General features: G+C 43.6%; 1 protein-coding gene across 2 annotated transcripts in view; it reads left to right on the plus strand.

Moving 5' to 3' along the window:
• Window positions 1–10,406: 10,406 nt before the first annotated feature.
• AKAP10 (A-kinase anchoring protein 10) overlaps window positions 10,407–15,176 on the plus strand; it is a 93,023-nt gene continuing 88,253 nt past the window's right edge. The window contains exon 1 of one of the 2 annotated variants that reach the window (XM_053568596.1): window positions 10,407–10,670. In XM_053568596.1, coding sequence (XP_053424571.1) covers window positions 10,583–10,670 — 88 coding nt within the window. In that variant the 5' untranslated portion in view covers window positions 10,407–10,582. The remainder of the gene's footprint in view (window positions 10,671–15,176) is intronic. The other variant, XM_053568597.1, reaches the window with a different exon arrangement.

Genomic DNA, 15,176 nt, shown 5'->3' on the forward strand with positions numbered 1-15,176 from the left:
TGCCAGGTCCTCTGGCAGTCGCAGTTGAGGGAAGATCGGGGCCAGCCAGATCTCGTCCCGGGGGCTGAGCGGGATAGCAAGTGTCGACTGCTCGAACAGGAACACAGGGAGCCGGGAGTCTGTCCAAGCAGGAACTCAACTTTATTGCACCAAGCAGCGGCTTATATAGGGCCTGGGGAAGGGGCAGGGAAAGGAGGCGGGGGATGAGGTACGTGAAATGGTGTGATGGGTGGTATAACAGGGTTGGGCCAATGGCATGGTACCACGTTGGCTGTATCTAGGTAGAGGCAGTTTCAGGCCGGGCCTTGCTGAGTCATTGCTAGAAAGTTGCTCGATGGATCTACTTCTGGTCAAGCTCGGGAAGTTGCACTAGGCTTCAGGCACATGGCAGGGCCCAACATCCCACTTCGGGAGGGATTCGTGAATCTGGAGAGGACACAAACATTTATTTATTTATTTATTGCATTTTATTTTACTTTTATTTTTTGTCTTTATTAAATTATAACTGTGTATATTGATGCATTTATGAGGTTCAGTGTACTGATTGGATATATAATGTGAAATGCTTACACTGAACTGATTAACACATCCATCACAATTATACTCTTTGCTTACTAGTTTTGAAATGAACCATTGCATTATGCACATTAGGTGAAGTCCCTCCACATACCCTCCCTCTTCCCGCCTTTCTCTTCCCCTCCCCTCTCTCTCTTCTTCCCTTCTACTTTTTGGACTATAGTTGTTTTACCATTCATATGAATGTGTAGGTGACTATATATTGATTTCATAGTAGTACTGAGTACACTGGATACTTTTTTCTCCATTCTTGAGATACTTTACTAAGAAGAATATGTTCCAGCTCCATCCAGGTAAACATAAAAGGTGTGAAGTCTCCATCTTTTTTATGGCTGCATAGTATTCCATGGTGTACATATACCACAATTTGTTAATCTATTTATGGGTCAATGGGTACTTGAGCTGTTTCCATGTCTTGGCAATTATGAATTGGGCTGCAATAAACATTCTGGTGCAAATGTCTTTGTTGTAAAATGATTTTTCATCATCTGGGTAGATACCTAGTAGAGGAATTGCAGGATAGAATGGTAGGTCTACTTTTAGTTCCTTGAGTACTCTCCAAACTTATTTCCAAAAAGGTTGTATTAGCTTGCATTCCCACCAGCAGTGTAGAAGTGTTCCCTTCTCTCTGCATCCAGACCAGGGACACAAACATTTAGACAAAGCAACCAGAATAACAAGAAGAAGAACACTATTGCTGGAGGTGAGTAGAGGAACGAATAACCTCTTCCAGGCAGCAGCAGCACAACTAATCAGGCTTTCATCTGTGATTACCTGAGATGATGTGTGGGGAGAGGAGCAGCCGTGGCACTTCAGTTTTATGGAGGTGCTAAGATCCGAATGCTTGTGCTTGCTTTCCCCACATTTGTATGTTGCAATCCAGATGCCCCGAGTGATGGCAGTAGGAGATGTGGCCTTTGGGAGGTGGCCAGGTCATGAGGTCTCTGCTCTCATGAATGGGATTAGTGCCCTTATACCGGAGGCCTAGGACCTTTGCTTCCTCTATCATGTGATCACATGGTGAGAAAGTGCCACCTGTGAACTAGACCATGAGCCTTCCCCAGACACTGAATCTGTAGACTGCCGAGTACCAGCACAAGAGAGTGACCTCTCACAACCTGGTGAGAGTGGGGAGAGTTGACTTGAGTGGAAAGGTGGGAAATGAAGAAATGAAGCCAGAAAGACAGAGAGAGGGACACAAAGAAAGACAGGAGCCAAGAGTGAAGCTGGCATCTGGAGGGCTGATGCAGCTGAGACTGCAGCCAACCCCTGAACTGTGGAAACAGCTTTATTTATAACAAGATTGCATAAATCTTAATACATGGGGTAGAGAGCACCCTTAAAGAGGAAAGACTGCTGGCTGATAACAAGGAAAGCATGCATGGGTTATGTGAGTTCTGGCAGGTGGAAAGAATATTGTTAAAGGAGGACAGTGGTCAGGGGTCACTCCCTGCCAGCCACAGCCCGCTTCCTGCAGTGGGCAACCTGCTCTCAGACTTCTCAGCCTCTACAACTGTGAGAAATGAATTTCTACTGTTTATAAGCCACCCAGTCTATGCCATTTTATTTTTACAGCCCAAACAGATTAAGATAGGAGGCATTGCTAATTTTAAGGACTGGCTTCTGGTTGAAAGAAGACGATGATAGGCCTGAGAAGCCAGCTGCTATCTCCAGTCACATTGTGGAAACCGCAGGGCTGCTTTGGCAGTTGCAGACTGCTCAAGACCAGGCGCAGGATCTAATTGTAAGAGGGGTAGAACTGTAAAAGAGACAAAATGCACAGTCTGAGCCTGTCTCCTAGTCAAAGTCAGTGCTCCAATGGTAAGAGCAGAACTCAAGAGATGTGAAATGGGGACATCTGAATGGATAAGCTCAAGATACTTGAACCTTCAGACTTCTCAAGAACCATCCCCTTCCCCAGAAGAGGCTGTACACTGACCTCAGCTTAGATCAGAAGAGGCTGTACACTGACCTCAGGCAAGATCTTCCCTGCAAGATGCCATTTGTTCTACTGAAGATTGACCCCCTCCACTCCTGATTATTTCTAGGTAAAGCCCAAAGTCAGATCTTTGTACAGCCTGAGCATGTAGTCAGTCCCTGCTGTGGGAGAAAATAACATACTTGCCAAAGGATCGGCTGGACCTGACTACTGTGTATGGGAGAAACCTGGGAGATCATATGTGAGACTCAATCTTGAAGCTTTTGGGCTAGGGGGAGGGTTAGAATATAAGCCTAAGGGGGGAGATTTTTCCTAATAGAAGGTGTTCACCCAAAGCTATAGATCCTGTGCTATCACAGGAGAAAGCAGAGCTGGTACTTACTGTTGCAATTGAACTTGGTCTAGAGTAAATGAGGAACATATTGCCAGAACTATTTTATTTTATTTTATTTTTGAGATAGGTCAAGTCTCACTCTGCTGCCCCAGGCTAGAGTTCCATGTCATTAGCCTAGCTCAAAGCAGCCTCAAACTCCTTGGCTCATATGATTCTCCTGCCTCAGCCTCTCAAGTAGCTGGGAATACTGGCTCCCACCATCATGCCGGCTAATTTTTCTATCTTTAGTAGAGACAGGATCTCGGTCTTGCTCAGGCTGATCTCAAACTCCTAAGCTCAAGCGGTCCTTCTACCTTAGCCTCCTAGAGTGCTCAGATTACAGGCATGAGCCACTGCACCTGGCCTACCAGAACTATTTCTAACATAGAGGTCAGAAGGCTCAAGGATGTAGGACTGTTGGAAATGATGTATATGATGTAAGATCTGAAAAGTCATCAGGAGACACTGCCTTCCTTGAAGCACTGGCACCTCTGAGTTGCTGCATGGTGGTAATCCTCTGCTGGCCAGTGGACAGAAGGAGGTCACTACTAATGGAGATGATAGGATTCCAGAATGACAAAGGCCAGGTGATCACATTTAAGTATCAAAGGAAAGTGAATGTACTTACTGTTTTGGGAAGCAAGGCTCAAGTGGCCATCAGGCTACCTTGACTCACAGGGATCTGGAGAGATGACTAAATGATCACGGTATTCCCCGTGAGGAGGAAGATGCATAACAGACTAGTGTGTGCATGGTTTATATAATTTTTTAAAAATCAAGTGTTTGTGAACAAAGGGCTAGTATCGGCTGTCATAGTGAAAATCACATTAATTCCAAGTTCCCAGGTCACGTCAGTCACTTCACAGGTCCAGAGTTTATTGTTTCAAAAGGAAGTCAGACCCCCCTTCAGAAAGTTCTTTACAAAATCTGTAAGTTGCATATTAAATATTTCTCCAATCATTCTTCTGAAAAGACCTGAGGTTATTTTTCAGAATAACTGAGCACCAGGGAAAGGAGAATGCCCAGAATTTCCAAGGACTGTGCAATACAGGATCAAAGACAGGAGTGACTGAAACCAGAGAACCCAAAATGTCACGTGCTCCTGCACTTGGTTAGGGAGCCCTGACGCAAGCCCACTCTGAGTGAGCCCAATGAGTCTCCAGATCCACCTTGTCACTATTTCCTCAGTCTAAAGTAGGAACTGGGATAATGTGATAGACGCTGTAATCAATGTGAACATATCAGTGTGCTATGTTACCTTCTTTTCTTACACCGTGTCTCTGGACTCTAACCCATGGTGGTCAGCTTTCTGCCACTTCCAGTCTGCTCCTTGAACAGGGCAGGTGCACTCCAGATTCTAAAGAAAAACCACAGGTGGAGTCATAGGTGTTTGTAGGAAGCTGTCAGTGTAGGGAGCATAGAAATAGAAAGTATATATTTTACACCTACAGCACATCTTAATATGCTTAGCCATGTTTCCAGTACCGATCAGCTATATTTGGCCAGCCATTGATGTCCTGGACAGTGCTGATCTAAAGAATCCTTGATTGTCTGGACATTCTGCAGAACATCACTATATTGATGACATCATGCCATATGGACTCAGTAAGCAAGAAATGGCAAGTGTTCTAGACATGCAGTCAAGACACATCCATGCCAGAGGTGGAACATAAATGCTACAAAAACTCAGGGGCCTGCCACAGTGCTGACATTTTTAACCCCTGTAGATGTCTGTGCAGAAAAGGATCTAACCTTGCCAACGAAAGGTTTGGTCTTTGCCCTCAGCTTCTGGGAGGTGATCTCTTTAGATCTCGAGAATGTCATTCCTGACAGGGTTGTTTTTGTTTTGACTGGGGCCTTGGACCAGCCAGATAGCAACAATGTGATTTGGGTGGGGGGCTTTGGGTCACATGTCATAACTGTGGCCTCCTAAGGGGCTGGAGACTGAGATCAGCCACCTGAGCTGTCAACCATGCTTACATAATGGAACCTCCCAAAAAAGACTTTGGACACTAATGCATGGGTAAGCTCTCCTGGACTGTAATACCCCATGCTGGGAAACCAGCTCTGTCCTGACTTCATGGGGCTCATGGGGAGAGGACAACTGGAAGTTGTCATTTGTACTTCCTTGACTCTGCCCTTTGCAATTCTTCCCTTGGCTGATTCTAATCTGTAACCTTTAGCTATAATGAAACAGCTTTCAGTGAGTTTTATGAGCACTTCTAGCAAATTATCTAAACTAAGGGTCATCTTGGGGACCCCTGAACTTGCAATTGGTGTCAGAAGAAAGGCTGCTCTTGTGTAGACTGTGCCCCCTAACTTTGCAGTTGTTAACTTTCATAATTTCATTCTTTCTGCTTACAGTCAATGTTTATTCACATTTATCCACATACTTACCACTCCTTCATAACGCATTGGAGCTCAGACTTTCTCTTATATGTTGCTTTTCTTCTCCCTGAAGTAAATCCTTTAGAATATCCTTTAGTGACAACTTTTCTCTAATTTTGTCTGAAAATGTCTTATTCTGTGTCACTCTTGAAATATATTTTTGCTGGGTATAGGATTCTGGTTTGATGGTTACTTTTTACAGCATATTAAAGATTTAGTATCTGTCTTCTGGCTTCTACCGCAACTGTTGAAAAAATAAGCTTCCTGTCTAGGTGTCATTGCTTTGAAGATAATCTTTTCCCTATCCTCAGAAAAATTTTAATGATTTTTCATTGGACAAGAGCAGTGGCTCCTGCCTGTAGTCCCAGAACTATGGAAGGCTGAGGTGCAAGGATCATTTGAGACTGGAAATTAGAGACCAGTCTAGGCAACAACAACATGGTTGTTTAACTGGCCTGGGCAGGTTTTGAACCCGTCAGCCTCCGTGTATGTGGCTTGCGCCGTAACCACTGTGCTATGGTTGCAGATTTTTATTGGTTTTTATTTCCTAAAGTTTTGTTATTAACAATGTATGGGTTGATTTCTTTTTATTCATTTTGTTTTCAGTTCATACTGATTCTTGAATTGGTAGGAAAATTTTAGGAAAATTGTCAGCCACTAGTTTTTCCAATATTTCCCCTGCTAAATTCTTTCTCCTTTTCTGCACTGTGATCAAATATACGGTAAAGCTTCTCATTATATTCTCTTATGACTCTTACCCGCACTGCAGGCTTCATGCTGGGTATTTTCTTCTGTCCTATTTACCATTTCACAAATCCTCTCTTTAGCTATATCTCTTCTTACAGAGAAGTTTTAGTTTTTAGTTTATTTTGTTTTTCAGTTTTAGAATTTCTAGCTACTTCTTTTTCTCATCTCTGTCAGTTTTTACAATTTCCAATTTTCTGTCCCCATTTTCAATCTGTTTTTTTAATCTCCTTGAATAGAGCAAGAGCAGTGTCTAATAATTTCACTGTCTGGAGGTACCATATGACTGTTTTGATTGCTTGTCTCAGCTCTTGTTCCTAATGTCCTATCTCATGTGCTTGGACATTTGTGACTGTATGCCAGACATTGTATTTGAAAAATTGTTGCAATAATTTGAGAACTTGGGTGATGTTATCTTATTCCAAGAGACTTTAATTTGCTTCTACCTAGTATCTAGGGACACTGTAGTCCAGATTTTCCAAATTTACTATTAGGAAGTAAGATTTTCTGGATGACCCAGATGACTTGAAGTTGGCTTGCCACCCTTGTAAGGGCAAGTCTACTTCTGGTTGAGCTTTTTGGAATTTTGACCCAAAGTTCACCTTGGACTTCCACTTTTGTAGAGTCTGTGATGCTGTCAACAGCATCACTAACTCAGCTTCTCAGTCTTTTTTTCTTTTTCCCCATAAACATCCAGAGCAAGAAGTCCCAGATGCAGGACTTAACTCTTTGGATTCCATTTTTCTTCTCCATCTTCACCTAGAAATTCTTCATGATCTTATCGCCCCAATATCCTTCAATATTTGGTTCATCTTTTTTGGTTTTCCTTAACATGTGGCTGCTCCAAGTTACCTATTTGACTGTTAATAGAAATGGAACTCTCTGTTATACAAATTTAAGAGATTATTATTATTATAATCTTCTGCTTGTTTTGACTTCCTTTAATGGGAAGTGCAATAAAATCTTATTCATCTGGCATGCTTAAAGACTACAGGAGCAATTGACCTCATTATAGCTGAAATCACAGGTTAGAATTTTCAGCTCGGCTCCTGTAACACAGTGGTTATGGCACCAGCCACATACACCACAGGTGCCAGGTTTAAACCCGGCCCAGGCCAGCTAAACAACAATGACAACTGCAACAAAATATGGCCACCACGAGTTTGAGGTTGCTGTGAGCTGTGATGCCATGGCACTCTATCCAGGGCGACATAGTGAGACTCTGTATAAAAAGATAAAAAATAAATAAAATAAATTTCACAAAGCTATTGATTCAAATGCTTTTGATAATGTAAAAGATGGGATTAAGAATTAATCTTTATTTAGACAGTTGATGAAAATTTTAAGTTATATCAATATATAGTATTCTCAATTTTGATGTCATAAATCTGAGTTTGTTTATATAGACTTACTAAAGTGTAGCAAGGAGCTTTCCTATAGTATCAAAAGATTTGTTTGAATAGTTGTTTGATGTTATGAATGTTTGATATAGAAACTACATTTGTGGGTGGCACCTGTGGTTCAAAGGGGTAGGGCACTGGTCCCATATGCCGGAGGGGGCGGGTTCAAACCCAACCCTGGCCAAAAACTGCAAAAAAAAAAAAAAAAAAAAAGAAACTACATTTGTTAGAATGTTTGTTGTAAAAAACTATTCTCTACTAAACAGTGCCATTGGAGATTAATTTTATTCACTGGCTTTGTGACAATTAACTTACCGATTTTACCTCACTGATTTGTTGTAACTAGTTGCTGTGAGGATTCCCTTAAATTTAGGAGCATAATTAAAGAAACTACTTGGGGTAAAAATTTGCTTTATTTTATATGTAAATTAAAGTGACTCTAACAGGTTAATTTAGAAATACAATGCTGAGTATCAGTTTGCCATGACTGGGTATTCAAGCTAATGGAATATTCTTTTTTTTTTTTTTTTTTTAAGACAGTCTCATTTTGTCGCTCTGGTAGAGTGCCATGGAGTCAGAGTTCACAGCAACTTCAAACCCTTGGGCTCAAGGGATTTTTCTACCTTACACTCCTCAGTATCGGGGACTACAGGCACCTGCCAAAGGCTAGCTACTTTTTCTTTAGTAGGAACAGGGTCTTGCTTTCACTGAGGCTGATCTCCAATTCCTGAGCTGAAGCAATCCTCCTGCTTCAGCCTTTCAAAGTGCTGGAATCATAGGCGTGAGCCACTGCTCCCAGCAGAATATTTTTTCTTTTTTTTTTGAGACAGAGCCTCAAGCTATGGCCCTGGGTGGAGTGCTGTTGCATCACAGCTCACAGCAACCTCCGACGCCTGGGCTCAAGCGATTCTCCTGCCTCTGCCTCCCAAGTAGCTGGGACCACAGGCGCCCACCACAAGGCCAGCTATTTTTGGGTTGCAGCCGCCATTCTTGTTTGGCAGCTGGGCTGGATTAGAACCCACCAGCTCAGATGTATTTGGCTGGCACTTTAGCTGCTTGAGCCACAGACGCTGAGCTCAGAATATTTTCCTTTATTTTTATGTTCTTGTTTTATTTTAACTTTATTCATACATGGCTTATCAAATTCCAAAAGATTAAATGACAATACTCTTAACATGAAGCGTACTAAGCATATAAACTCTTTAATGGGTGATGATTTAGAAGGCACTGAAGAATTTGCACCGCTAGATATCAGGCATTTCCTTGTACCTGCCCAATAGACACCCTATTCTGAATCAAAGGATAAATGAGTATTAGCTGAAAGTGGAGAGAAATCTGGCTTTGGAGTCAATCTTGACTAGCCTTGTGACCCTGGGTGAGTTACTCTGAGCTTCTGGGCCACATCTGTAAACGGTGGATTATGATGGCAGCCAGCTCACAGAGTCTCACTTTGAGGTGGGGGCAGGGTTGCAGAATTAAGTGAGATCGCGATTATAAGGCACTTAGTACTTGGAGGGCACGTAATAAGTGCTTCATAAATAACGGCCATTATTGTGACTGGAATGTATTCAGCTGTTTGGGGGATTAAGGCAATTTCAGAATAATTGCCTATTGGCAATGGAGAGGCTTGACTGGAAGTTGGGAAAGATATTACTTCCAGAAAATAAGGAAGGATTTTTCCCCTATGTTCCTCCTGCTCCAACCAATTAAGCAGTCAACAAACACGAATTACCCTCTAGTCAATTTGTGACCTTGAGCAGGTGACTTTTTCTGTGCCTAGTTTTTCCACACCAAGACTGACTCCAACGACTATTACTAAGTATCTGGAGGGTTTAGCACAGGGCCGGGGCACTTAGTTTTCAATGTCAGTTTTGATAAACTTTTATGCCTGGAAGTGAAACAAATAAACCTATTCACCTACTCTAATAATATGGTAAAAAGATCCTGGGTTCTAGTTAGTCTTTTTTTTTGAGACGTAGTCTCATTATGTCACCTTGGGTAGAGTGCCGTAGCGTCACAGCTCACAGCAACCTCAAACACCTGGGCTTAAGCAATTCTCTTGCCTCAGCCTCCCAAATTCTAGTTAGTCTTAAACCCCGACACCCAGAACAATCTTGGGCAAATTGCCTTTTCTTCTGTAACTCAGTTTCCCTCTCCATCACATAAGATTAAAGCCCCCGCAGCGAACGTTTATTGAGTTGCTATTACCTTCCTGGCTCCCCGCCAACCCCTCCTCCTCACAGGAGCCGCCACAAGGTGTCTAAAGGGACCTAGCCTCGATTCCTTTCGCTTTAGGGGAAAGGGAGGGTCAGAAGATTCACACAAAAATGGCATGTAAACAATGGCGATACACTGGGGGTTGCCTTGTAAATATTGGAGGCTTATATGTTGCCGTCCCTTACAAATTTGGGCTTTCGCAGGAATCGCGTTCTGAAAATAAACCCACTTTCTTTTTTTCATTCCCTAGGTCACTACGACCCAGGGAGCCACCGGAGCCGCCACCAGCAGGTTGTGCCTCCCATTCCCCTTCAGGGTTCTGGTTCGCCGCGAACCTGCGCGCCGGGGCGATCTGCTCCCCTGGGGAAGCGGGGGCTGAGGGGTGCAGGGTAGCACTGCCTGGCTCCGCCAGCGCCTTCTAACAAAACTCGAACGCAGATCGGGGGGACCACGCCGAAGTGTGGCCGTGTGACCCTGCCATTTAGAAGGGCACGTTCTGTGGGCGCCCACCGGCCAGGTGCCCCGGACGTGTGGCGAGCGCCTCCCCGGCTCCGGGAGGGCTCCCGCTCCAGGAGGGTTAGTTTTGCAGAACTTGGGTCTGCAGGAGACCGCCGAGGCTCTGCACCAGGCACCACAGAGCCGGAGCGGAGACGACGGCCTCTAGCTCCAAGACCAGGAAGCAGGCCGCACGCGCGGAGGGTCACGTGGGCGGCGCGGCCGCGCGCCCCTACACCCACGGGAGGGGGCGGGGCAGGCGGCTAGGCCTCCCGTGAAGCTTCGCGCGGGGAAGGACCGGAACTCCGGGCGGGCGGCTTGTTGATAATATGGCGGCGGGCGCTGCCTGGGCATCTAGAGGAGGCGGTGGGACCCACACCCGGAAGAGGGGTCTCTTTTCGGGCTAGTGCGGCGGCCCCTGCGGACCCGGAAGTCCGGGCCAGTTGCTGAATGAGGGGAGCCGGGCCCTCCCCGCGACAGTCCCCCCGCACTCTCCGCCCCGACCCGGGCCCCGCCATGTCCTTCTTCCGGCGGAAAGGTAGCTGAGGGGGCGCCGGCGGGGAGTCAGGCCGGGCCTCTGGGGCGGCGGTGGGGCAGGTGGGCCTGCAAGGGCTTCCTTCCTCCAGGGCGGCGGCGAGGGTCCCGGTCAGCCTCTCGGCCTCCGCAGACGCCCCTCCCACCCCCACCCCCACCCCCACCCCCCGAGTACTTGCTCTGCTCCGGGACTGTGCAAGGAGGGAGAAGGTGTCCACCTCGCGCGAGGTCACAGGGGATTGTCACGCTGGTCCAGAAGTGTTTGCTGAAACCCAGGGAAGTTCAGTGTTTAAGAATAGCTTTCTTTGGGTTTTGGATTTTTTTTGCCCACTGTGGATCAAGATCAAAGAAATTCATTTAGTGCCTTTTACGGAAGTCTCTGAATTGTCCGAATCTTAAGGATTTTATGTCTAACACCAAAACGTGAAAAAATCGTTTCCTCCAGCCAGGTCTATTTTCCAGTTTCCTCGTTTTTTAGGAGGGAGGGCGTTACAGCTCTTTCTGAAATAAAATTACTTATTGCTCAAGTTCCTCAACGAGGAAGCCTACTTTTTTTGTTGACTTAGTAAACTTACTAATTACTGGAACCCTAACTTTATAAGCGAACTGCTTATATTTCCGATTTTCAGTTGTTACAGTTTTTAAGTAGAGGCAGCTTGGTTTTGATCCTGGGTAAGGTTGTTGTTGTACTTAGTTAAAAACATATCCAAAGTGAACAAGTATGGGTCTTCGGAAGATCATAGTTCTATCAGTTATTGTGCTTCAGAGAAAAAGTACCAGGCAGAAACTGGTTTTGGAAAAAGCACTAAAGGAAATCAAGGTCTTGAGTTCACATGACATATCTCCTACCAACTGTAGTCTGGGATAGACCCGTTAATTCACACTTTTTCTCTCTGCACTCAGAATTAGATGATTCCTTAAAGGCCTATTTAGCCCTGGCTGACTTTAAAGAATTCCTGTTAAGGGGCAGCACCTGTGGCTCAAAGGAGTAGGGCGCTGGCCCCTTATACCCGGAGGTGGTGCGTTCAAATCCAGCTCCGGCCAAAAACTACAAAAAAAAAAAAAAAAAAAAATTCCTGTTAAGTAGATACAGGGTTTTGGTAACCCAGGCTAGGCGATGAGTAAAAGAAACAGTGCTGAATGAATGAAACTGGCAAAATGAAGAGAGGAAGCTTTATTGGTAAGGTAGGGATATAATTAATAGCTCCCTAGTTTGACATTTTTGAAGTGGTTGGCCTTTTTTTTTTTTTAAGGGGAAAAAGCATTACAAGAATAATGAAGCATATGAATGTAAAAGGTTTATTTAGAAAAAGATTAATGAGGCAAATTGCATATTGCACTAGAGGCTATTTATGTACATATTTATGAGTGTCTGCGGTCTGTCAAGCGCTGTACTAGACCCTCAGGATTGAGCAGTGAATAAGACAAAGTCTCCGGACCAAGGGAGCTTGTCTGCTGGAATAAATAAACAAATCTCTGTGTGTGTGGGTGTGTGTGTGAGAGAATGTATGATATATATTTAAGAATTGAGTAAGGAGTTATAAAAGATTTAAGAAGAGAAAGCTTTTTGGTTGGATGTTAGAGAATGGGGCTTCAGCAGGTGACCTTGAAACTTAGAATTAAGGATCAGTAGGCGGGGCAAGTTTAGAGAGACCATGGAAGAGCAGTTTAGGTACAGAGAATAACAGTGTTCAAAGGTAAGAAGAGCTTGGTGCCCTTCAAGAAAGGAAAGAAGGCTATTGTGACTGAGGCATATAGGTAGGTAAGGATTAGATGATTGAGAGTTTTATAGGCCTTGGTTAGATTTTATAACAAGCGCAGAGAGAATTATTTTAAAAATGTAAAAGGATCATTCCTTTTCTTTTTCTTTCTTTCTTTTTTTTGGGGACAGTTTCATTCTGTTGCCCAGGCTGGAGTGCCATGGTATCAGCTTAGCTCACAGCAACCTCAAACTCCTGGGTTCAAGGGATCCTCTTGCTTTAAGAATCCTGAATAGCTGGGACCACAGGAGTGAGTCACAACACCTGGCTAGTTTTTTTTTTTTTTTTAATGAGATGGGGTCTTGCTCTTTCCCAGGCTGGTTTCAAACTACTGAGCTCAAGGCTGCCTAGAGTACTAGGATTAGATGACTCCTTTTTTTTTTTTTTTTTTTTTTTGCAGTTTTTGGCCTGGGCCGGGTTTGAACCTGCCACCTCTGGTATATGGGGCCAGCGCCCCACTTGAGCCACAGGTGCCGCCCAGATGACTCCTTTTAAAAAAAGTGATCTGTTGTGCTTTAAAAAGATCATTCTACATGCAAGAGTAGAGTGTCAAAGATCTCATGCAGACTTTATACTAACTTTAAATACCATCTGTATGTTGATAACTCCCAAATTTACCTATACTTGGATTCTCACCTCTGGATCCTAACTGGTATATCCAACTGTTGGTCCATTTTATATCTCTAATAGGTACCTTTAACTTATCATGTCTAAAATTTTGTTTCGTGTTTACTCCTTCTAAACTTGTTCACTGGTTTTTCTCAATAGATGACATTTTGGCCCTTTAATTGCTCAGGCTAAAAATTTAGTGCAACAGTCAACCTCTCTTTCTCTCTTACTCTATGTCTGATCAATCAGCAAATCTGTTAAGTCCGCCGAGAACATACCCAAATCCAACCATTTCCTACCATCCCTAACAACACCCTGGTGTAGGCAGTCATCTCTGTTTAGAGTGGGTGGTTAAGGAAGTCTTCTTAGGAGATGACATTCAAATCTCAGGTTAAATGTCAAGAAGAAACTAGCTTTATGAACATCAGGGAAGCAGCATTATTTTGTTTTAGTCTTCCATTTGGTTTCCTTTCTTCCAACTGTGGTGTATTTCCAAAATGAATGCACAGAAATAGTCCCAAGTATGTATGCAAACTTGGTATATAAAAAGAGTTCCTGGGCGGCTCCTGTGGCTCAGTGAGTAGGGCGCCAGCCCCATATACCGAGGGTGGCAGGTTCAAGCCGGGCACTGGCCAAACTACAGCAAAAAAATAGCCGGGTGTTGTAGTGGGCACCTGTAGTCCCAGCTACTCGGGAGGCTGAGGCAGGAGAGTCACCTAAGCCCAAGAGTTGGAGGTTGCTGTGAGCTGTGATGCCATGGCACTCTACTGAGGGCGATAAAGTGAGACTGTTTCTAAAAAAAAAAAAAAAAAGAGTTCCTAGTCAGTTGAGAAAGGATAGACTAATTGGTATATAATGCTGGTTATCCAGCTGGCCAAAAAATGAAAACAATTTCCTACTTCCCCTCATATATATCGGGGCTTAATTAATTTTTTTTTTTTTTTATAAAGGGCCAGATAGTAAATATTTTAGGCATCACAGGCTATGGGGTTTCCGTCACGGTTTTCTATCCTTGTTGCCAACAGTATGTAAACAAATGGGCATATGGCTGACTATAATAAAACTTTATTTACAAAAACCTGGTGGTGGGCTGTGTAGTTTGCCAATCCCTGATCTATTGAACTAAATTTCAGGTAGATAAGAGCCCAAAATGTGAAAAACCAAAACTTGAAATTATATGTAGTGGGGAAAAATCTGATCTTGGCATAGCATAGGATATTTTAAAAAGTAAGATAGGAAAATACAATCCATATAATGTAAATTTGACTACATTAAAAACTTCTATACCATAAAATATACTGAAGATACTTGCAACAGAAATAGCAGAGAATTAACATCTAGAATATGTATGGAATTGCTATAAGTAATAAGTAAAAGACAATGAGGTGGTTCACAAAAGAGGAAACCTAAATGGCTGGTAAACATGAAAAGATGTAACTTCAAAGGAAACAGGAAATGAGTTTAAAACATCAAATACCATTTCAACACTAATAAGTTGGGGAAAATTAGAAATACCAAGGATAAGAAAATGAAGCATGGGCCGGGTGTGGTGGCTCACGCCTGTAGTCCCAGCACTGTGGGAGGCCGAGGCGGGTGGATTGCCTGAGCTCAGAGGTTCGAGACCTGTATGTAACAGCAGTGAGCCAGAGTAAGACCCCGTCTCTACTAACATCAAAACTAGCCAGACGTTGTGGTGGGCATCTGTAATCCCCGCTACTGGGGAGGCAAGGGGACAGAGCATTGCCAGAGAAAGAACATCTAAAAAAAAAAGAAGAAAGAAAATGAACAAAAAAAAAAAAAAAAAAAGTACTTCAAATGAAGAATGAACAAGCAAGCTGAAATTAAAAAAAAAAAATGAAGCATGGCTATAGAGGTATAAATTTTGGACACTCATCTTTATTAAAAAATGCACATACTGGCTCAGCTCCTGTGGCTCAAGCAGCTAAGGTGCCAGCCACATACACCTGAGCTGGCAGGTTCAAATCCAGCCCGGGCCCACCAAACAACAATGACGGCTGCAACCAAAAAATAGCCGGGTGTTGTGGTGGGTGCCTGTAGAAATTTTTGTTTGTATGCATAAGTACACATGTGCTAGAATGTCACATCACATCAATGTTCGTAAGCAAAAATTAGGAAGTAAT

This window comes from Nycticebus coucang, chromosome 18 (assembly GCF_027406575.1).
Source record: "Nycticebus coucang isolate mNycCou1 chromosome 18, mNycCou1.pri, whole genome shotgun sequence".
Classification (NCBI taxonomy): domain Eukaryota; kingdom Metazoa; phylum Chordata; class Mammalia; order Primates; family Lorisidae; genus Nycticebus; species Nycticebus coucang.